This window comes from Apus apus, chromosome 5 (genome assembly GCF_020740795.1).
Source record: "Apus apus isolate bApuApu2 chromosome 5, bApuApu2.pri.cur, whole genome shotgun sequence".
NCBI lineage: Eukaryota > Metazoa > Chordata > Aves > Apodiformes > Apodidae > Apus > Apus apus.
In genome coordinates, this window is record NC_067286.1 from 53122511 (window position 1) to 53147472 (window position 24962).

Genomic DNA, 24962 nt, shown 5'->3' on the forward strand with positions numbered 1-24962 from the left:
AGCAGCAGAGTGAAAATGTGAGGTTGTAGCTTTGTGCTGGAGACCCAGAGGTCACACATCTCCCCAGAGGCTCTGCTCCAGAAGGACATGCACTGCCTCTCCAGCATTTAGAGACCCGGGATCACTCAGACTTTTGCAAACCACACTAAGACTTGCAAGATGCCACGTACTTATGGGGCATCAGGAGTGCAGAAACCAGCATCAGAAAAGACAGATTTGGTGGACATTCATTTGCCTCCCAGAAACATGCTCTCTTGTCCCCCAATCTGAATGGGTTGGTCTACATTTGATGTAGCACGTTTCATCACACTACAGCTTGTTCTCATAGAAAGTCAAAATGCCTCACTGACCAAAGGAAGGAAGGCAACCAGACCTAAGTCTAGGCAACACACAGGATCATACCGCCGGGGCTAAAAATATGCTAAATTTACTTAATTTAACTGCCCTATGCTCCTGCCTGGAGCAAGAGCCTGCATTAATTTCAATTTGGATTAAATTGGTTGAAATTGTGTTGGTAAATATACAGATACAGTCAAACCTCTGCTTTGAAAAGTGTTTATAATGGATTAGTTCTATTGCTTTTTTTAAGCAAATCCCATTTAAGACAGTGCACTTGTGTGTGAAAAAACTATTGTTAGGTTGTTACAGTGACTGCTGATTATGAATCTGACCTAATGCATTCAATTTGATGGAAAGACTCCCACTGAGTTCAATGAACATCAAAACAAGCTCTTAATTAAATAAAGAAAAGAAAGGGGGGAAAGGGAAAAAGAAAAAAAAAAAAAAAAAAGATAATACATCTAAGAAACAAAAATGCTGAACAGAGAACTATCCAGAAGAGGAATGAGGTATTTGGGGCATGGAGTGAGTTTGGTAGGACAAGAAGAGTCTTCTATTCGTCATTATTTATAAAACATCCATGTTGGAGGCAGCCAAAGAACCACTTTTTCCTACCACTGTCAGCCATAAAACCAGTCCCTTTCACAAGCACCCCACTCAATGCAAATCTCCTTCTATATTTTCTAGAATTTGGTTCAAAATGTATCTTGCTCTAATTATTTTTTACAACAGCCTACCAATCACAGCTCTGCACTGTTTATTTTCCTTGCACTAAAAGCAAATGTATATTTCTTCACCACAGAAGGAAAACTGCTTTTTCTTCCTCTTTTAAATTAAAATGGTGCAGTGACACATATTCATCAAACCTCCCTAAATGTTTACACATTCATTGGGCTTTGCTTTCAGTGTTAGAGATAACCAGGAAAAGAAAGTGAATCCCTCATGAAAAGGCAATAGGACCAATGATGCATCAAAACAAGTAGCCATCATTCCACTTAAACCTAAATTAAAAATCCTGGTATTTGCATTGTCAATTCACTCACAAAATGAAATCTCTTATTACCTTACCCTATTTTCATTACTGAGATGTAAGTGGATCCCAAATTGCTTTTCTAGTCAGAACGGCATTTTAAATGTACAAACCCTGATCATCTCTGTTCATCATCATCATTGGAGATTATCTCAATTAATGGGCAACATGTCTATGATAAATTACCCTTCAGGCAAAATCACATTTCTGGAGTTCCAAGGAATTTATCAGCAAAACAATTTTAATCTGAACTTAAACTCCATGGGAGAGTGCTGTTTCAATTGAACTTTTGTTGAAAATGTTCTCAAAGCTGAAGAACAGGGAGAGAGGGAGGAATACAGAAAAGGAAAACAAGAGAGAGCTGAGGATACTCTTAGTCAATCTTTATTTAACTTGATCAAATTTACAACTTGCATAACCTGAAATACACTTGCCCCCAGCAAATGCCAACAATTGGCCATTCAGCACTCTGGAGCAGCTCTTGCTCTTTTACAGTAAATTTTTTTCAAACACTAGTTTCATCCAAATGTTTAAAAAAAAAAAAAAAAAAGTAAACAGAGGAAAAGAAAGAGTCTCCTGACTTTCACAGTGGTACAGAAGTGCAAGACCTTCCCTGGGTCTAACTCAGCATCACTGTACATGCTGCTGCCTCCGATGAGCATGGGGACATGTCTGCAGACCCAACACCTTTGCCTTCAGTGCAAATCTGTTCTACACACTGCCAACACTGACAGCTCCACAGTGGCCCCTCCAACACAATAACTCTTTGTTATCTGGAAATAATGACAAGACATTTATTGCTAAATTTTTCACCTAGGCAGAACTTGAAGTGACCCTGGAAGATACCACTCTTGGAACAAAGCCTGAGATCTTTGTCAGCCTTGTTATGAAAGAAATGGACCTAGATGTACACCTCCCAGCAAGGAAGGGAGTTTTGCCTACTCATATCAGTGAGAAAAAAATAGAGCAAACAAACAAGGTTTCTACTAAAAATGGACTGGAAATCCAACTCAAGCAATTTGATTATTAACATGGGTGGAAAACGGTAAGTATTTTCCAGAAAAAATAATATATCATTTTAAATACTTTAGATAGAACTTGAAGTCCTGGTGCTTACCAAAGCCTAAAATTACACATTTAAAAAATAGCAAACACTTGTTCCCATAAAAGCTTTCTATCCTGCTAGCAGGGAGAAGAAATGCTGGCCTCTGACTTTTTGACCTGATGTGCCGAGTGATTCAATTTGAAAACAACACAAATAACACAGGAAGACGGATGGTGTTGGTGGTATTTTAAGGTCAAAGTACTAAGAAGAAACATTTATTTTCCTTTCTGTTTCTGTCCAGTAAAGTCAGACCAGCGCAGTGGCCGTGTTGAACCAACTGTGAAGATAAAGTGTTGAAAACTTATAGACAAGCTAGACAAATTATCTTTTCTGTTACCCTTCAGTGTTACTTCTGCTGGAAGGGAGAGAAAAGAAGGCAAGGATTTAATCCCAAGGCACTTTGATGTAACAAAATGGCCCATTCTTAAAAGAATTAAATATAGTAAGACAGACAGATATTTCTCAGCATTTATGAAAGAGATCAGCAAAAAAAAAAACCAAAAACACCCCAGAATTATTTCAGTTAGAATTGTGCGCTGAAGTGACCGAGGAAAATTAAAAGGCGACACTGTCAGCTTCCACTCATTCATGAATTAGCATTCAAAACAGGGTTGTTACATAAGTTCCCTGTAATTGAAAACACTGTTTTCTCCTTTTGCATAAATTGTAACAGCTGAAGGCTGAACAAAGGTCAGAAAACAAAATTAATCATAAATGATCAGTTTGACCCTGAGCCCTGAGGAAATATTAAAGCTTTTACAAAGAGTCACAGTTTCTCTTCTCCCCGTGTGCTGTGGGGTCACCTCAGAGCAATTTGGGTGCCTACACACAGGCAGCCCGTGCCTGATCATACCCAAGGCACCCACAGAGGCTTGGCAGATGTGATGAATTGCTGCTGGAGACCCACACCCCTGTGGTGCACGACAGGAGCCAGGAGGGTCAGCCTTAGTGGCACCTGAGGACTATGTCTGAGCAGCTGAGATGCTGCTCTTGTCCCTTCTTTGCAACTCATTTGTAACCACCTACATTGTGAAAGATTTCTGTTTAAAAAGAAGAAAAAAAAAAAAGCAAAACAAAAATAAAACCAAAACCAAGCACCAATTTGAAGGCCAGGAGTCCTACAAAGACCCTTTTTGTTTATCTCTGGGGGAGTCTCTTCATAAAGGGATGGAAAAATATGTCCAGAATGAAGAGGAAAATCAAACACACATGAGTCACTGACAGAAGACTTCCCAGAGGACTGTCATTTCAGAGGCTTTATCATAATCAGCTTCATTTCCCTACAACACAGACCCCCTGGCACCAAGCTCAAGAGACATCAGATTACACACCACACCACTTACATTTATTAATATTACAGCTGAAATCCAACATAATATTAGAAGAAATTATGTATCTTAACATGAAAAGCAATTAGATGGAAAGGAATACTGTGACACACTCAATATTGGCAAGAGAAGATACCCTTATTGAGACCTGTTCAGAAGATTTTCTTTGGACAAACGAATATGCCTCACCACCACCCCGCCTGCAGAGAGACAAGCAATTTCCATTTTTTAGTAGCTACTCCACTCTTTTAAAAAGCACAAGATTTCCTTTAGCTACTATTTAAATGTCAGGTGAACCTGGTCCTTAACAACAGGCCACGGGCAACCCATCCTGACCATGTATGCCCAGAAGGATTTGGGCTTATTATTTGAGTAATTCTCTATATGAAGATAAAGTCTTTCTAAACCAAGTATCATTCTTACTTCATATTCTGGTTTTATCCCATAAATCTTGGGTGTCAGATGGAAAACTGCTGAGACCTTGGCTTTTGATTATATATATTTGTGAAGAGAAAAAGGAGGAAGGTTTTATTTCAGTCCACTGGCTCAGGCTGCCTTCATCTTTATGGACTCTTGTACTGCCCATTAGTTGAATTACTTGCCTGTCACTGTAATATAAATTCTTTAACCTACCGGCAACAATTTTCTAAACCATAATTGTTCCCGTAATTGAAACTGCCTCAATTTTGACACTCAAAAACCTATTGTTTGCAACTTGATAATTAAATGGAAGGTTTAGCTCAAAATTTTTTCTTGTTATTTCCTGCAGCAATTTAAATAAAAGAACCAGCTCCTCTTCAGGTAGGTAAATGGCTTAGATTTGAAAACTCAGATATTGCCAACCAATGTCTTTTGCACAAGTACAGGAGGGAAATAAAAAAATAACTAGGGGTATATTTAATACATTCAGATGATTAAAAAAATGGAAATAGCTAACATTAGCATGTGAAAGAACCAGCAATCAGAGCCCCAAACAACCAGCAGCAAAATTAGAAGGCAGCCCCCAGATCCAAGAAGCTGTTTGTGGATGCATTAGCTCTCTCTATCTTACTGAAATTTCGTGGCAAGCTGTTGCAGTCAGCCAGCTAGAAGGGAACAGGAGATCATTATACATTTGAAAACTTAAAAGAAAAAAATATATTTTGTCATCTTGAAAAAACCCCTCTATCTTTAGCACAGATTACCAAAATAAGCTTGTCTTACATGCAGCAACTTGACAAGACAATATTATTATTTGAACTTCAACCCCTTTTCCCATATTAATGAATTTTGCAGAACTCATTAGTATCTGCAGAAACATTAATGTCTTAGCATCCCAATTTTGAAGCATGGTGACTCCACAAGCAGCTAATAATTTAGCTTGATTACCTTTCTCTTTTTCACAACTACAGATACTTTACACACCCACAGGGCTCAGTGGTAGTATCAGAACACACCACTTTGTAAGAATAACCCGGGCCAAGGTATCCTTAATAAGTCAAGCAGAGCAGTGATATTTTGCTGAAGTAAAGCAAAGCAGAAACAACATTTCAAATAATGTGAAGGAGATGCTGCAAAGCACCTGAGTCATGCAGCTCTCACACAGGCACCAAGGCAATGGCCCCAGTTCCTTCTGACCTCAGAATCACACACAAGTGGCCCTTTCAGGTGTCCTTCTGCCCCAGCAAACACCCCCTACCACATGACCTTGCACAAAGATTTCCTCCTTATCTCATTAAGCCATGTTTTAGGGTCGCATGCATCAGGAAGTTGAGGGATGGGCAATTTCACTGTGTGAAGCTAGCAAGTAATTGAATTAAGGTTCAGTAATTGCAGTTATCACTACAAGACATATTAAAGCAAAACTAAGCTCAGCAAAGCACATCTCTGACTTTAAGTATATGTGAAGAGTCCCATTAGCTTCAACAGCACTTATCAGCCAAGCTGGAAATTACACACATGAGAATCCAATAAAAAAACAAGGTATTTGATTTTGAAAAAACTCTGCAAATAAGAAAAAAAAGTAAGGGATGAGATTAAAACTATTTAACATCTTCCATGTCATGTAATAATATGAGCTTTCTGTAACAGGAGAGATTAAATTTCTTTACACTGGTTCATAGCCCTGATGCACATGCAGCACATCCAGGATCCCTCCTTAGGCTGGTGACAAAGGCTTTAGGGGATGATGGTCTGGCAAGGCACCTACTTTCCCAATTTCCCCTCCAGTATTCAGCCAGCAGATTACAAGCTCAACCTCATCCAGTTTCATCAGTAAAGCCATTTTCAGTTGTTCATGTGCAACTGAAACTGGTATGACCCAGAGAACAAGGTGCACAGCCCTTGTACAGCAGCAGCACACTGAGCTGTAAGGATGCATTTGGACATGTTGCCATGCCTGGATCCCAGCCATGAGCAAAAACAACGCAGGAACGAGTATCCCCACTTCTGCCTATGGTCTCCCCTCCTATCATGAGCTGCATTCATACAAGCTGAGGGGCAAAGCAGTGGATGTCATCTGGTTGCAATGGTGACAACTGGAATTCTCTATTGTCAGGGGAGCAAACACTTTGGGAAAGGCCTAATAAATAGCAGGAGACAGTCGGTAAGAGGCTTAGCAGACTCTGCCATGTAAAACCACTCCTGGAAAAATATTTTTATTAGTATCTCAGTGGGGTACAGACAATAAAAGCAGTGCAAGTTTCAAACCTTTCCATTCTCTGTAGCAATTGAGGTAGGGAACCTTAGTACACCGTTAATATTCAAGAGTGTCTATAATTTTTTCCTCTTGTTTTAGATCAGCAGAGAAAGATCAAGCCCGTACCTCATGGGAGACTTGGATAATCAGCTCAAACCAAATTGCAGTATATAATTATAATCACACAACTGGCAGGCTTTGCTCAAGAGAGGATGTGGGCTGGCACAGCTGATATTCAAGCAGCACAGCCTATAACCCAAATAGAAATGCAGCTCAATTATTAGCAAAGCCAAATGGAGCTATAACTGTGTTCATCTGGTGTTATAGCCTGTTGACATTCAGTGTAGCTTCTGGTCTGTGCCTTGAGCTCAGGAGCCTCAGACGAATGGGGCCCATCTGTCCCTCATTAGCACCAAAATCAGTCTCTTCATTTGAGATGTCAATGAAGAAGCTAAGGAATGCTGCCTCAGTTCCACCAGGCAAGTATATGTAGATGTGGATGTAGTATTAAGCAAAGGAATAAAATCAGTGGACCACCCGCTAGAGTCACCTTTCATTTTCTTCTGTCAACTGCCCTCCAGGCAATGAGGCCAACAGGGAACCACCACACCTCCTCCCAAGAGCTCAACCACAGCAATGCTGCTGGGGCTGTCTTCAAGTCAGTCCCCATATCCCATCAGATTGGGGAGGTGGAAATGAGGAAGGCAAAGACCTGAATCTCCTTCTCATAAATCAGAAAAGGTCCCTTTTTCCCTGACCCTGTCCTCATATGCAGAAAAAAAAAGTGTAATCTAGTGAAATTATTACAAAGTTGGTTAAGCATAGGATATGACTAATCCCCCATTTCACAGCTGGAGGTTAAACTGAGCCTCATTAAACCCGATGTTCGTGCTTACCCACAAGAGAAACAAATGGGGCATGGCAGAGCTTTGTGTGTGTTCATCTCTCTCACACACAGAAATTCAGATCCAGTGCTTCAAAAATTTTGAGTTGAGTTGCAAGAAATTATATCATTGTCTCAGATTCTAAATATTCAATAAAAACCCTGTGTTTCTGTCTGCTATTTGACTTCTGGATTCAGAATGTCCTGAATTATATTTCCTAGTTTTTTTGGGGGAAATCTATTAATATATGCCAGGTGACATTCTCATAAAAGCCCTTGATTCCACAGGTGACAAACCCCAGAACACATAGTACATCATCCAGCTTTCATTACAAGTTACAAAAGCTCCTTTCTGTCATTGATCTTCTTTTTCAGGATGAATGGCAGATAAATACCAGGAAAATATTTATTTTGGTAGGTAGCAGCCCAAGATCCGAATGTTCAAGATCAACAGAAGGAACTCCATTGTCTTAAAAGGCTTGAAAGCATTTTGGATGCAAGTCTGAGACATCTTTGAACTGCTCTTATAAAACAATACATTTCTTATTTTGGGAGGGAGGGATATGCATTTTATTCTATAAATACATATTCTTTACTTAAATCTCAAGCCCACTCATTTGACAGCAAATTGGCCAGACCAGTCTTGTCGTTTTAATTTATAAAAGAAGGAGGTGAAATGAAACACACTTGGACAGAGACTGGTTTTGCATGCTATGTTTTCTTGAAGCTTCTGCTGCCACAGGTACGGAAGCTACATTTGGGGGATTCAGTAAACAATTTTTGCTTTTACACATGTATACAATTCAATGCAATAAGAGTCCTAAATAAAAATTTTGAAAGGGGTCTTATGAAATGTCTTGAGAGAAGGTCTCATGAAAACCTGGCTCTGCGTGAGCTGTACTCCAAAATGCATGAAATAGAAAGTCTCACCATTGATACTGAAGGAATATTTGGATGAGGCCCCGAATATATGTCTCCTTTGTGATTAGTTAAAATTAGTATGCAGCTCAACATTTAAACAGTGCATAAAACCAGTAATATAGTAACATAGGGCATATCCTCCTCAGTACTCTGAATTTAAATCGAGACCAAATGCACTGGAAAGCTTTCATGTCTGAGTTGCTCTCTAATGCAAAAAAAAATATAATCCTATTTCCCTTCTCAGACCTTAAATTAAAGTGATTATACTCATCTTCCTCACACACAAACAGTAGGTAGACTTTGGGGAAAGAAGACAGGTTTGTAACGTTGTTCCGCTCACAGTGAGCACGTGCAACGCTGCTGGCACAAGCCATGGCCTCACAACGAAACCCCAGAGCTGCATTTCCAGGAGAGGCCCAAACTTTAACAGCCTATAGCAACTCTGAGAGCTGAGAGAACATGCCACAAGCAGGAACTGTTAATGGCAGACTTGGCACAAAAGCGACTGATAATAAAACAACAGAGGAAATTGCACTCCGACTCTCCTGGGGACAGCCAGCCCATTGTGGGCAATTTCTTTTACTCCCCCATTCTCTACTCTCCAGGAAGAGATCAAGCTCTCTGCTGAACAGCATTTACATCTTTGTTCTTTGCAGTACTAATGATTCTCAGGCTCTCTTCAATCCTGGGGTCCAGTTTTTCCCCCTTATTTTCAGAACAATGTGCTAGAAACTGCCTGCTGTGTGCATGTTGATGCCAAGTTCACATTGGCTTAAGAAGAATAGAATCAGCCTGTAGATGCCCTTCTCATGGAACCTCCTAGCTCAAAAACCTCAGCTCTGCTGTAATAGCAGTGTTTACAGGCACTATTTACTATCATTTTTACTATCCATACTGCAGCCTTCTTCTAAGCATGCAATTTCTTAAAAATAAGACTAAGCACAGTTTTCAAGACCTTCCAGGGATGTTCCAAAGACACTCTATGTCCCAGTTAGCTAGGAGGCAGATACTGAAATGCTGTGAAGTGCTGGTAATACTGAAGTCTATTTGGCATTTTTAATTAAATACTCTGATGTTCCTCATAAATCCCGAGGGTTGTTGACTCCCTAGAGAAGAATTTTTTGTGTATCTGCTTTGCAGCAGGGAACCTGAAATTTTCCCTAAAAGATGCACCAGGACCTCATTGTCAAACATCCAGTTTACTCAGGGTCTTGCCTGCACAATACATGTGCTCTGTTCAAAGCTGGGCTTCTTGAAGCAAAGCTGTGCAACTTGTCCTGGGCATCTCCGAGTAGGAAAATGTGTCTGGCATTCCTGTTCTGAAAGGAAAAGCCAGATACAGCTCAGCAGAGTTTATAAACCAAAAGAAGTCCAGATGGCCAACCCATGGTGCACAGGACTTAGTTATGAGAAGAGAGAACAAGGTGATGAGTCCACAAAGCCTATAAACTTCAGTTTTAACTAAAAGTGCCCAATGCTTACTATTGTGCAGAATGAGTTGAAAATGCAAAATAATGTGAAAAAAAATAGCCAGAAGTTTGTCAGTGTTATCTCTAAAATATATGCAACAGTTAGAAAACTAATCAGAACTGACCTTTGGAGCTACGCGAGGCTCATAAACATGGGTTCTCTAATCTAGAGGGGAAAGGGTGCAATTACAAATTCATTTTTCATTTAAGAGGCAGTGTGAGATGGCTTAAGGGTTTTAATTTTCTGTTTGGGCAGAGCTTTCAGCTTTCAGCTGAGAAGAACAGAAAGCAAAACAGCCTCCTGTCTCCTGTTATATCTTAGTAACGTGGAAGACCCTTCATCTAGTCAACCAGAGGCTGCGAAAGAGAGGTTAACACCAGCTCACCTGGGCAATCCCCACAATGACATGGAGGAACAACAGGACCTTCTCCCACATGATGTTGCATAGATTGATTGTACACACACCGCAGAACTTTGCACACTTCTTTCCTTGAGAATTTCAGACTAGAAAAGTGATGCCTGTGAATCTCTCCAAAGCAAGCATACATTCATTCATCTTCTTTACACCTCGAAGAAAACTTCCAGAAACCAGCTACACTTGTGAGAAAAGCTCTCTTTGGGGTCTTTGGCACTGTGGTTATACCACAGACACCTACCAACACTGGTGAGCAGGTACTGAGGGGCCTTTTCTGGTAATGGCATTCACTACAGCATCTCCCCAGCCAATATAAACCAGGGCAACAAAAGCTGTGTGTTGTTAGAATTGCTGCCAGGGCTTTTCCCAGCACAGTGATGCCATCCAAGAGCATGACTTCCTAGTGAACAAACACAGGCCAACATTACTGTGTTAACCTGAGTCAAAGAAAGGTATATAACTGAAGTCATTTCTCCACAGAGAAAGGAGAATGGGAAGAGAGATTATTACCAATGGGTTAAGCAATGTCAGAAGAAGCTTGTTTCCCAACTGAAAATACATATTTCCTTCCCTAGAAAGCAAAAGAAGTCAAAACAAAACAAAAAATCCATATGCAGTTATTATAAATAACATCTGCTTTTCCATTTACTTTCCTCCTACTGCAAAGGGTGGCTTGTGAGATGGTACATCTTGATCTCCCAAGGGGAGGAAAAGCTCTGTCCATTAATCTGTTCAAATGAGTCACCAGAAAAAGAGCCGTGTGAATCCCAGCCTGTCTGCTCTGCAGGTAACACACACGGCACAGAGCGGCCGCCTCGGCACAGGCTGGAGAGCTCTCGCCTCTCCCACTGAGATTTCTTTCCAAAGTGCTGACAGAGAAAAGAGGCATTGGGAAGCAGGAGGCAAAGTGCAGGCCGGGGACCCCTGCACCAACTTAATTTCCTGTCTGAAGGTGGTACCAAGACACCACTTCTCAGCATGACTTCACAACCCTGATGCCAAAGAAGATACAGCAACAAATCTCGCTCAGTATGCACCTGCTAGCAAAGGGGCATTGTGTCCGTGTCCACTGTAATACAAATCCTCCCATAAAGCTTGCAATATCATTTGCAGCACCAGCCTTCTCAGGTTTCTCAGTATGAAGCACTATTTCAGCTCTATGTTTAGCACTTGGAGAGAAGCCAGGAAGACTTCCTTAACCGCCACTGATTTGTTAATCCCTTAATGCACAGGCACTGTTTGTTACTTGGGACGTCAGGTTTCATCACTCTTCAGCATGCTGGTGATAGAACTTCTTGACACCAGCCTGCAAACATTATTGCAATGTCAATACTCCCAGTAAGAAAGCCAAGCCAAGTTAAACTGTGACTTTGGTGTTGACAGGCTAGTTTGGCATTGTGGAGTTCAAATGGCCAGGATCATTGGGCAACTTTAAAAACAGAAGAAAGTTTGCTGAGATCTGCATGGCAACAGCCAAACACTTTCCAAGCAGATGAAGCAAGTAAGAATACAGTAAGGGGATTATAGTTTTCTGGGAAAGTGCTGGAAGCGAAGTGTACGTGTGCATGTGAGTTTGTGCCTCTCTCTCTCATTGAAAAAGAAATCAAGGTTTGTAGCATGACAGATTTGGAGACAATGCAGCTCAGTGTTCCCAGGGAGTTCACCCTGGTAGCTTCAACACTTTCCTGCTGCCCTATGGGGAACTGTCTCCCTGCTTACGATAAAAAGAGGTATCTCCTGAGCATGATCTAAAATAGCTTGGATCCTGGTCTTTTTGAAGTGCCACTAAGACATCACTCAGGGGCTACAGAGAATGTCACAGCCAGGCTGGTGCCTGCTGCTGCCAGGGAGGTGACCAGCCTTCTCCAGAGCACAGAGCTATTTTAAGATCATTTCCCTCCCTCCTGGTTTCAAACATTTGTAGTGACACAGTCTGAAAGGTGAGGACATCTGGGAACAGTTGTGGGTGTGGAAGAAAAGGTACAGCCTTCCCATCCTGGACAGCACACAGGTGACGGTCCAACGCGTGGGCCTGCGTCAGGCTCACACATCCCAAGAATAATTTGGCTTCATCCTTCCAATGCAATAAGCCCAGGCAGATATTCAGACCCTCCTAAGTTGCCACTCATTAATTACCAACTCCTGGTTTTTTGACCTCATAAGGCAAATCTGACAGAGTAGTGTGCTTGGCTGTGGCAGGACAAAGCTGGGCCAAGGGCACATTTAGCCTATCTCCAAATCCATGCTCCAACTGCCCACACACAGCCCATCTGCTTATCAATAGCTCCAATTAAATGGTCGTGAGGTTTCGATCGCCACCAGCTCACTCACAGGTTGGGAGAAAGACAAAGGGAGTTAAAATTAAATTAGCAATTGATTATTAAATGAAGTCACTTGGTAGCTGTTGAGTCCAGCACCCTTTTGGGGTTTTTACCCTTCGGTGACCTCTGAGTTTTATTGCATGGCTAGCAATGCCAATGAGTACACTGGAAATTTTGGGTAATGTTTAAATGTGTCTTTCAGTAAAAATACGGTTTCCCAAAATTATTTTATTAACATTTCAGTAAGAATAGAGCCTTTTTTGTTTTGGTTTTTTAAAAATAATGTTTTAAAAACAGATGATCCTGGAGCAGTCCAATTTTAGGTGAAACACACAGAACAGCACAACTTAAACTGTCAAAAAGGAGTATTTAAAAAAAATAATTAGGAGGTGTTTTTTTTAATTCCAGTCCTTATAATTGGAAAGAATCTGGAATAAAATTACTGTGCAACTCAGTGTTTGAAGTAAGAAGCAAAGTATAGAAAAAAACCTTTAAAAGGCCAGAGAGGTAGAACATAAAACAGTGAAAGGATGCAAAGAAAAAGAGAAAAAAGGGTAATTCTTCCCATGGTTTAAATAGATAGGGTTTCACTGAATTCAGCGAAGCTGCTCCTGTTTACACCAAGTGCTGTGTTTTACAGGGGATCCAGGGGACATACCAGACAGAATGACTGTTTTCTCCCTGCTGCTTGATGTTGCTATATATAGATAGGTAAGCGCCAGGAGCAAGCAAAAGCCCAGTGGCACGTGGAGAAGGCTCTAAAGGGCAGATGCAAGCAAAAAGTCCCAGTTTAGAGAGGTCTGTTTGGTTTTAAGCAAGATCTCAAAGAAAACTATTCCCACAGCTGTCCTTTGACTACAGTGTCCTATTTCAACAAGATAGAAGAAGTCAGTGTAAATCGGCAAGCAAGACAAAATCCTACAGCAACAGCACAGGGAGTGCTGGAGCCTTGCAGCATCCCTGAGAGCAGCCATGGGTCAAGATGCTCTGCAAGGAGGCGTTAACACATCTCAGGAACACACACAGACACTAAGGGAGAGTTTACTCTTTTTTCTCTCTCTTCTGTTTTTTAACAAAAGGAGACCAAATTCTAACAGTGGGCGGTTGATATGAAAAGACCATTATGCTCTTCCCCTGGTAGGGGAATTTATGTCCACCAAAAGCTCTGGTATATCAAAGGAGGCAGTCAGACACAACTACACAGAAACAGGAGAACAGAGCGACATTAATATCTATTAGGCAAAAAAAACCTACCTGGGAAAGAAGCTTGTTGTCATCCTCCAGCAGTTTCACTTTAGTTTCAAGTTGCCTGATATAGTTGGAAGATGAATCTTTAGGAAAAGAGAAAAAAAATATTTAAGCTTCTGGTTTTACAGTCAAATACAGTCAAATAGCAATACATTTCCCCCCTGTATGGAAGGCAAGTTTGGGAAAGAGCTAATGACTGAAAACCCAAGGGTAAAGGGTGAGGATGGGATTCTGCCAAAAGCTTTTTTAGTAAAAGGCTGCAACTCAGCAACAGTAAATTCATACCAGTGCCACCAGATGGGGGGTGGCAAATTGAAATACCATGTTTCATAATTTTTTAAAAAGTTTCTAAGCACTGAAAGCTACTCACATCCATCCAAAATGCAACAAAATACTCAACAACAGAACAAGATGGTTCCTTTTAGGTTCAAATAAACCACTCCTACACACACACAGTTTTTACTTTCAAAACCAACTGAAAACTCACAAAAATTAGCTCCTGCCACAGCTCTACGAGGAGGTCACTGCCACAACTCCCACTGCTGTTAGTGGGGAAGAAGTGTATACAGCAAGGCCACAGAGCTGCAGCATACAGACATCCCAGCCTACAGACCAAGTGCCCACGCAGGGCATCTGTTTTCTTCCAGTGGGAGTACATGATACGAAACAGAAAAAATACCAGACAATAAAATACAGAATAACCTCACATAAAATGGTAATGTTCAATCTGAAGGAATGTAATGGCCAGTTTACCACTGCAGTAAGACAGCAACACCAGATAGGGTGACCTGGCATAGAAGATAACTTGCTGTGGCGCTCTGTGGGTGGCTTACTGCTCTCCAAAACATCTGTTTTTTGTTTTGAAACATGCTTTGAAGCAAGACATTCACAAATTTCACAGGGGAAAAAATACAGGAACCTGGGAAAACCTTTTCTTTGTTTTCATTGTAGCTTAGCACTTTGTAATAGTTACTTTCATTCATCTGATGTTTGCAAAATCTCTCCTCCACTTGTCATTTTGGTAGCAGAGGCTGTGAGTTGTTAAAGCGGGAGGAAAAGAGGGAAAGAGTTTTGCAGCTTACACACATGAAAAAACTCAAACACTCTGCACAAATGCAAAATGTCATCATGTTTTACGTCATTTCAATTATTACAGCATGACTGCAAAAGCTGCTACTCAACCACAGGCCTTCAAGCCAAACATGAATGGGTGAGGAACCAGGCAGCACCCATGCCAAAGTGCCATGGCCAGCACCTTGAGGATCAGCCCCACCACAGTCAGCAGGCACCACCAGCTCCATCTCTACATACACAAACACAGGCCCACGTGTAAGGCTTAGGCTGGCTCTGGACTCAATAACTTCTCTTTGCCTTTGCCAGTAGCTGCCCAATGCACTTGGCACAAGCCTGAACGCTGTTTCTTGGCCACTCCACAGGGGCAGTTTAGCAGAAGAGCTAGCACGAGAGCTTCAGCTAAGCACTGAGAGTGCTTTGACCATTCAAGGGAAAAATTGGAATATGCTTGAAAAAGTGCTGGCATAGACAAGTGCCAAACGGCACATAAAGGAACAGCAGGACAGATCAGAGTCAAGTGCCCATCTAAAGAACAAACACTCCCAGAAGAAACATGCTCAGTATTTTGCTTGGATTGTGCTTTGTTCAAATCCAGGAAATCCAAACAAGTGCTCATGAAAAAGGTTAAGAAGACACTGTAGGAAGCTATGTAAGTTCAGAGAACAGTTGAAGTGGTGGTAAGGTTCACCTTCAGCTGCAGAGACCACAACCTCTGCCCAACAACAACTCCAGTGTCTTCAGGTCAGAAGAGAAGAGGGCAAACCAAGTAAGTTATAGGATCAATCCATAGCACCTTCCCCACAAAGGCCTCATGCTAATAGCAGTTGTGAATTAAGTCATGCATATCTAAAGATGGTGAGCACAATACTGCAGAAAATTCATGCTTAAGTCAGCAAGAATTCAGCACCAGCTTGAACAACTTGCTGAATTAGTAGTGAACCAGAGAGCAGAGTTTGAGATTGTTAAATACAAAGTAAGGAGGATCATGGATCCTTTGGTCTGACCTCCCCTACGCCCCAGGCTACCACACTTGGTTAACTTACCCCGGAATTCATTCAAAAAATATCTGTTTGGCTAAGAAGTTCTCAGAACAGCCTCCAGCTCTGTCTGAAGACAACCAGAAACTCCACCATTTCCACTTGCTTGCTGGATACAACAGCCTCCACCCATAGATCTGGTCAGATGATAGTGTCCTTCCCCACCTGCCCTTCAGCTTCACAGGTACCCACACGTTGCCAGGGCAGTAGCAGAGCTCAGTGCTTCTGCACGATTTTTGTAGTGATCCTGACACAGCAGGTCCTGGTTTTATCTCAAAGTACTGGGGCACCCAAAGCAGCTTCCAGGAAGGATTCAAAGCGGTGTCAAAGAGCAGGCTCAATCCACACCTGCCTGGGAATCAGAACTACACTTCTGGACTGAGGAGTCTCTGTGTGCATAAATTGCACAGACAGAAATGCTTGCGTAAACAACTGTAAACATGCTGGATAATGCTAAAGAAGATCTCAATGTGATGCTGGTAAAAGACACAGGCTCCACAAGAACCACAGCTACTAAGCCTGTTGCTCATTAGCAGTCCAAGCCTGTGTTCCAAGCAGCAGGTAGCAGGCAATATGGAGTGTCCCCTCCCCCCCACCTTTGTACTCTCTTATCACTACTAAGTGTTTGTATTGTGGACCACCATAGCACATGGTGTGCTATGAACAGCAACAACAAAAAAAAAGAGCTTCAAGGAACTATTTCTGGTGCAGACAAGCCCTTTTCCCCATGTCCCATGCCCAAGAAGGGGAGAGAAACTGCAGCAGGCCCTCTCCAGCAGCTCTGCATTCAAACACAGTGGGAAGTTACCCAAGGTGGAGGCTGACAACATAAACCTCACAAGGAAACTCTTCAACATGTGTTTGTGGTGGGTTCCAGTATTGCTAACAGCTACAGGAAATTAAGGTTAAGTGGTTGAATTGTGACACAGAAGCTATTGTGTTGAGGCCCTGGAACCTACAAGGACTGGCTGGTTGATGGAAAAACTTGAGCTTGGCTGTCAAAGAAAAGGAAATAGGGAGAAAATACTCAGTGGTTTTATATCCCTTGCAAAAAAAAAGGGAACTCCTTGGGAAGGTAAACCCTACATCCCCAGGAGCCAATGTACACCACAGCTAGCTCCAGCCTTGAAAGACAGTTCTGAGATTTGCTAGAATTCTTCAGATACCACTATTCAACTTCAAACCATGTCTGACATCTAACCTCAGCCAGAGAACACCCCACAGCAACATAAAATACATGGAGAAAGGATGAAAAAAAGCAAATGAGCTGTTTGTGAGCAGATGATGCTCCATCTCAGGCAAGGGCTGAGAAGCACTGCTGAGAACTATCACCATTCTTACTGTCCTCTCAGAGATGAACCATCTCCTTCTTTTGGTCCTGCCTGTGTTGAGGTAGGTGCCAGATGCACTATTTGCACCTTGATCTCAGGTTTAAAAAAATCTCATAACTCACAACAGCAGGCATTAACACTGCCAGGCCAAGCAGTGAAATCCCAGGCTGGGTCTCTCCCACATTAGATCAAGAAACACATTCCCAAGATTTTTGTGCCTCTGACCTTCCTCTTATCAGTGAGCTTCCCTCCTCCCCTAACTCCCCCAGAGCCATGGGGTGAGGATGGCCACACTGACCCACCCAGGAGAGGCAGTAAAGATGAATTGCTGACAGCTTGGACACCCTAATCCCCCTCATTAGAAATTAAACGAATGAGCCCCATCACCTTGTCAAAGCCTGACACCATCCAGGAGGAATGTTCCACATTACCCAGCCCAAATGCCTTCTCCTTGGTGGAACAAGCAGCTCCCAGACCTGGGTGCTGGGGTGTACCCCCCATACACCTGCCTGGGACATCACTTCATGGCACTGACTTTGAGTCCATCCACGCCTGCACCTCATTATTGACCCAACACCTCATCTTGTCCTGGCTGGACAACCATGCCGATTGGCTTTGTAGAAGTGCAGCACAGTGAACGGAAGGTACGGTATCGGGGAAGCAGCCAAGAAAGGTGGTCAAGACCATGTGGTCAAGGACACCTGGTCAAGAATAAGGTTTTTGGGAGAATGCTCTGGCACTTAGTGCCACTTGGGATGCCAGCAGGACAAACCTCCTCCTCCAGTTACTCCCTGGGGACATAAGCACTAGCTGCATGAGCAATCATTGCTTCAGTGGACCAGACGACACTAGAAAGAAGGAATTTCCCATTAGAGTATCTCACCTCCCACCTAAAACCCTCCCTGTTGCAACAATCTCCCTTGGTGAAGGAGGTTGGGGACAGAGACAGTACTATGCCCTGCCAAGCTGCTACCCACAACAGCAACACAGATGAAAACCATCACCACCACCACCAGCCCTCGCTCCCCTGTACAATGTAAATGCTTCAAGCTTAAATTGCAGAATCATAAAACCTGAAGTCCTGTTTCTTTACAAAGCCTTTGAAAAACTAATTGGATGTAGCTACACACATTATCTCCATGAGAGGTAGAAGAGTCACATTCCAGTTCAGGAAGGAGCATTATTGTTATTATCCAACCTCCTCAAGATTTATTGTCTTAAAAATATACTCCATCTGGAATGGGGTGTAATTCAACTTGGATGTAATCTAGCTGAGCAACTTTTACCCACATAGATAAACCACTTAATACTCATTACAGCTAAATTGAGGCAAGACAAATCACTCTACCTTGTTTTAACTCAACGGCCTCTGAGAGAGCAGGGAACAGCTTGGCTCCTGAAGCTTTTTTAAAACATAAATTAGGAACTGTTTTAACAATCAAAACAATCTCTCAACCTACAGAGCACAGAACAGCATAATTTTAAAAAACATTTGGAGACACTGGAGTCTTTCCGATCCTCATCTGAGAGTTCAAAGGAATCTGTCAGAGGGGTGAATACAGTGAATTATACATTTATTTTGACAGTAGCAAAATAAATGCTTTTATTTCCTTGTGTGCCATTTCTCCAAACCACGAGTATGCAGAGCAGAGGTCTGTGTGGTAGCTATGTGGTTGGGAATGAGACACTTTTATTTAAGACCTTTTCATAATGAGGCCTTAGCATTTAAATTAGTATAAGAAAAAAATACAATCCCTTTACTTAGAGTAGTTCAGAGCAAGGATGCAAGAAAGGGTTAATAGAGGTGTCCATGAGACAATGAAGCTGTGGAGAGCCCTCTGACAGGACTCCCCCACAGCAGGACAGTCCCAACACACAGCCTGGACAACAGAGAACAAGTCAGAATAAGATTTGAGCCAACAGAGGTGTCTTAGTCCTCTTCCACAGCATCCCATCAGGGTTTCATTTGTCTTTTCAATGTCTGCTACAAAGAGGGGGTTACACATTTTCAAGCTGGGGTGCTGGCTGGCACGTCAGGACCATGGTGCAGCTCCAGCGCCATCTCCATGTGCACCACAAAGGTGCTGCACATCCCCAGCAGCAAGGCTGCCACCCACTGCCTCCCGCTGAGTCTTCTCTCCAGGAGCTACTTTTCCTAAGTATGATTTAAGACAGTAAAGCGCAGCTACATTTTGTCAGCGTCTTGCAAACAAGGCTCTTCCTCCCCTCACAAAAAGCAGTGACCCTAAGGGATTCTCCCAAATCCAAATCCAAGGAGAAAAGACACAGGAAGGAGTGATGCTCTGCCAAGTTGCAGCCAGGTGCTGCCTTCTCTTTCGTGTGATGGGATGTTGACATTTTCACTTCCTCCCCTTCCATCAAAGATTGTCTCATAAAAAGACCTTCACCTGTGCTCAATAAAACATTTCACTGTTTGTCGGCAGTTTTGTTATCACACCTCTGCCCTTCAGGACCATATTTCGGATTTGTATTGCTCTGCTGGTTTTGCTTCTTGACACTGACAAAGCAGGATGAAAAACGGGACAGTGGTTACATCTTGTAAAGAGGGTTATTTATTAAGGCAACAGGGCTCTTTCAGAGCAGCTAGGAAGCAGACAAAACTTGTATCTCTTTATATATTGTCATTAACGGAAATTATTAAGAGAGGTGGACAAAGCCATCACCCTTGATTTCTTCTAGGCAGTCCCCATCTTTCTGTTCTTACCAGCAAACCCCATTTCCAAAGTTCTGTTTCCGACTGGCACGTGAGGCTCGTTTTCACATCAGGCTTAACTTGGCAGGTGACTCCAACGTAAGCAGAGACACTGCAAAGCCACCACTAAGTTACTTCAGTTTTACAGGTGCTACCCTCTGCTATGGCAGACTAATGCATTTTTTAAAACTCTCACAAGCCATGGCTATCCACTGATGACATGGCTGTGCTGCTGCAAAGCGCTGCTCCAGCAGGGTGGGACATATGCCACTGCAGCTACTTCATTAACATTTCATAGCAAGCCTGTAACTACGAGATCAGAAGTTTTTCAAGACCATACGTTCCTGACTTAGTTCCAGTTCATTAGGCCTGTCTGGGAGCTTAGTGCCCTCAAGTCAGTCTGTAACAGTCTGATAAGGTCTCTTCCAACTTCAGCTTTTACAGCTCACTACTGCAACTTCCAGCCATGACATCATCTCCATGCACAGCAGAACATCTGCACGCAATGACTGTCAACAGGAGCTCAAGAGCTCCTGATATCTTATCGGGATTCCATTAGGAGGCAGCTGATAGAGATGGAGGAGTGTGTGCTTGTGTGTGCCTGCGCACCACAGCACAGCTGGGACAGAGCTGTCTCATCCCATCAGAAAGTGGCCATGGGTTTCTCCTTCCTTCCTTGAGTGACCTTTACATTATAATCTTTGTGGGGTCTGCCTACTTATCACAGCATAGCACAGTGGGAACCACCAGAGATGGCTTGCATCTGAGGATGTCTAACCCACTCAGCCCATAAAACCTGCTTAACAGGAAGGTGGTAAAACACCTTCCAATTTTGTAGTCTGACACCATGCTTCCCCTTCTTCTGAGGGCAACAACCTGTAGCTGCTCTTCTGCTGCTTGCAGTAGGTAAGGACAGATAGGGCTGCTGAGACTCTCCAAGGCTTTCCACAGCTCTCCTTGTGAGCCTGTCTGCAGAGAACAGCACCTTCACCAGGCTGCTCAGATGTGCTCCTCACATGAAGTGCTGCCTGAATGACACACCAGCTCAGCCCTGATTACCAGTCCTTATTTCTTGACCAGATTTCCTGGATAAATCTTTCCTTCTATGACCTAGAGATTGTGAGGGTAAAACAACCAAGGAATTTTGCATTTGCATTTGTTTTACAAGTTGTGTTTTAATACCTGACTGTGGGCATCTCTCTGAGAACAGTGTCAGTTTTTTGATGTTCAGACTCAGACTGAGTTTTCAAGCAAGAGTGGACAGACTGTAATTAAATGCAATAAGCAGAGAGTGACAGAAATATTAATGTCCAAGACACACAGAGTTGGGCAATCTTGACTGCTCTGTGTGTGTAACAGAGGGAAGCAGATTCACACCCACTGCAGCGCTCTTCCTCCATGCACACAAAAGCCTGCAGTACCCCAAGGAGCAGGTGCTCTCTGGATCAGTTCCAGGTGTAACACCCATCATAGCTCAGTGTCACCAGGCAGAATTTAGGTTTTCCTTGGTTTTCCTTGGCCTCTTTACAAAGCCATTTGCTGTCCAACCACATAAATGTACTCAGTGAAGGACTGCCTGAATGCAGAAAGGACAATTCTAGAGAAAGTAGGACAATGTTCAAATCATAGGTGGATGAGAGCAATCCTCCCTCCCAGACACTGTAGCACCATAATTTCTCTATCAGTGCTTACTAGATGATATGAAGAGAGACAACAAAAGATGTAGAAGCTGGAGAAAGGTCAGGGGAAGATCAGTCTGAATACTGGTTGTGATGTTGCAGTCATGAAAACTTGCAAGAGAGGAAGAGACAAATAACATCAAGAAACTGGAGGCTCCTTGACTGCCTTGTGTCTTAGTCAATGTAGCTCCATCCTAAAAACTTTGCTTCCCATGTCAGAGCTGCACAGCAGCAGTGCAGGATCTTCTGCTGTTGCTGGTCCCAGCAGTGTAAAGTCAAAGCCCACTGACCAGTGCTAAAGCAGTGAATTAGATCACCATAATCTCCCTTATCCTTCACCTCTCGACTATTGCTACAGATGGGCAAGGGCTGATCTAACACAGTATGATCTGAGCAGGACCTTCCATGAGAGTCTAATTTTAGACACAGAGAGATAAATCCTCCACTTCTGATAGACTTTCAATAGATGGGTTGCTTCTCAGTGTGATGCACAGGAAGGAATAGCCAGACTCTCTACTTGAAGTTTGGACCCTACAAGCCAGTTGAGCCAGACTCTCCCTTGGAGGAAGGCAGAGATGAACAGGAAGTTGTGTCACCAGCACTTGTTTGGAGAGCGGAGCTGCAAGTCACTCACTGCTAATGGGATTCTGCAGCTTTAATGATTATGAAAAGGTTAAAATGACCTGCCAGGCACCCTCAGCTGTCTAAGCCTCTTTTCCTTCCTCGTGCTGCTTTAATCTTGGTAGCACAGTCACGTGACCCAGTCAAAAAAAGCCCCGAAGCCGATTAGTGGCTTTCCACCATCTACAAACAACTCAAAACATTCAGGATGGTGTGGATACTTTGGAAGGAGTAGCCTGCTCTGCTCCATCCCCTCCTTTTGGAGGCACCACAACTAATGCTGCAGCCTCTACAAGTCGCCAAAAGAATACAGTCCCAGGGAAAATCCCTGAAACCAAGGGAACAGGCTGTACTCTTTTTCACCTGTACTAATCCAATTGCTTAATTTCTCCCACCTCCAAAACCCAACCCTTCCCACTTGACTTTGGCTACTGCTGCAGTAGTCATTGTCCCTGTCTCTACAACAGCTACCAAACGCTAAGCCCATTCCATAGGCAGCGTGAACATGTAAAGCCTCTGCTGAGGTTGACCTAAACTTTTGTGGCAGCACCATTCAATTCCTCAGACACAGCAGTTCTGTAAAACAGGGATCTTGAGTGCTACTGCAATTTGTAAACTGGGCACAAATCAGTGCCACACTGGAGCAAAAGCAGTATGTGGGACGGTACCATGATGCAGAAAGGAGAACCCTGCACGTAAACAGGGAAAATAATTCTCTTTCATTGGTGCTATTAAAGATCTTGAATAGGGATCTGTGTCCAGTTTTAGGCATCCCGCTTCAAGAGTCATGGAGCTGGATGAAATTCAGGAGAGAAATAAAAAGGAATAGAGTGTGAAAAGCACAATCTAGCAGGAGAGCTTGAAGGAGCCTTGATTGTTTAGCCTGGATAAGAAAAGAACCAATCATAGATACAGTAACAGTCACAAATATGTAAATTATTTTCAAAAAAAGATTAAGTGAATAAACTGTTCTCCATGTCCACCCAGGAAGAAGAGCAAGCTCTCTAATAACAGGAGTATTTCCAGGCTAGAATAAATTGTCTTGGGAAGTGTTGGAATTGCCATTGATGATGGCTTTCACAAGCAGGTTAGACAAACATCTGCCAGCGGTAGTTTAGGCAGAGCTCTGACTGCCTTGGGGCAAAGGGATGGGTTAGGTGACCCAAGAGCCCCTCAGTTCTGTTTTCCATGCCTACCCTGTACAAAGATCACATGAGCAATTCTATTAATTTTTCACTTAAATTCCAGAAAGCAAGGACTACAATTATTTGAAGGCAAAACTGAAATATTGAACAGCCTTTGATTGGCACGTCAGATTCAATCATCTGAAACCATCCACACATTCTGGTTTTCCATCACCTGTGGAAAGTCTCATCCAACTGCAGCGTGGTTGGCAATGAAGAAAGCAGAGCTGGCAAAAGTATGCGGAGAAGAACAAGTGCTGGGGGAGGGCCCTCAGATGCTAATGGGATGTTTGCAATAAAAAATTTATCTTGAAAACAGTTGGCTGTTTTAAAATACAGCCAGGGATTTCAAGAATTAGTCCATCCAAAAAAAAAAAAAAAAAAAAAAAAAAGTTCTTATCTTTAAGAGTTATTGTTTCCAGCTTTTCCACAGAAATTCACAGTCCTAAATCACCGAAGGCCAACACGCACGATGTTCAGTATGACTATACTAACAACATATGGTCTATATCCAAAAAAGCTTAAAAAAGAGGAGCTCAGTGAATGCAGACAAGCTGGAGAATGCCAGGAAACCATGTGGATTAGGAAACAGCCTCAGCAGCACTGACAGTCCAACTGCAATCAAGGTTCACATGCACTATGACAGAGGAAGGAACTGCAGAAGACCATGGAGACAGCCATGTCTACGTCTACCAGCCTTAGGGCAGCACAAGAGAAAGTACAAAGGCGCTAATTTGAAAGCCGAGTTAGTGGGAAATGAAGGCCTGGTTGTCCTAGACTATTTTTATAGTCCAGAAACCCCCATAACAAGCTGCTACCTTCTGCAAAACAACCACATGGTCTTTCAAGATAGGAAGGTAGCTATCAGAAGGCCAAAGACTCGAGTTTGCACTAGTGAAACTAAAAAGAGTTGCAAAAGAAAGTCAAGTTGGCTTCAGAGCCCTTTGTCACTCTATCATAGCCAGAAATCTCTGGAAAACAGGCTGATCCAAAACATTTGCATTCCCAACTGTCCTTTTAGTTACGTCTGACAAATCCACTGAAATGAATGCAAGTGTATCCTAGAATTTGCTCCCCGGTTTCTATTTTGCATTATTGCTGCTCCACCTCTTAGCAAGTTAGCACACAACTGGTATTCTCTTTGAATACATCACGCGGACCTAAGCTGAACTAAAAATTTGCCCCTAGATCTGAACCCACCCAAACACACGCAGATGTCATCCCACCCTTGAAAGGTGTGGGCTTCTTTTGGGGGGAGGGTGTTGCAGTTGCAAAAGCTTCACTATATTTGACAAGACCTTTGCTGAAGTTTTTCCATTTCTATGGCAAATTTCTAACCTGTGGGAAAAAAACATCAGGCTAATCCAAAACCCTGTGAAATCAAACAGTTGTGAGTGATTCTCATTTTCAAATTTTAGGCTTGTTTGAGTCCTTTAACATTTTTCCTGGATAGATTAACATTACCTCCTAGGTAGGAAACACTGCCAGTTTTCAGATGGCTGTAAATCTTATGTTCGACATCGTACATACAAATGGGCCAGGAGGTTTTATGCAGAAATTCCCACTGCCTTCAAAGGAATCCTGCT

At 42.6% G+C, this 24962-nt stretch overlaps 1 protein-coding gene across 3 annotated transcripts in view; it reads right to left on the reverse strand.

Moving 5' to 3' along the window:
• The window catches only part of CCDC85C (coiled-coil domain containing 85C), a 113314-nt gene that overhangs the window by 30733 nt on the left and 57619 nt on the right, over positions 1 to 24962 (reverse strand). For all 3 annotated transcript variants that reach the window (XM_051620616.1, XM_051620614.1, XM_051620613.1), the window contains one exon: positions 13744 to 13820. In XM_051620616.1, the coding sequence (XP_051476576.1) occupies positions 13744 to 13820 (77 nt within the window). The remainder of the gene's footprint in view (positions 1 to 13743; positions 13821 to 24962) is intronic.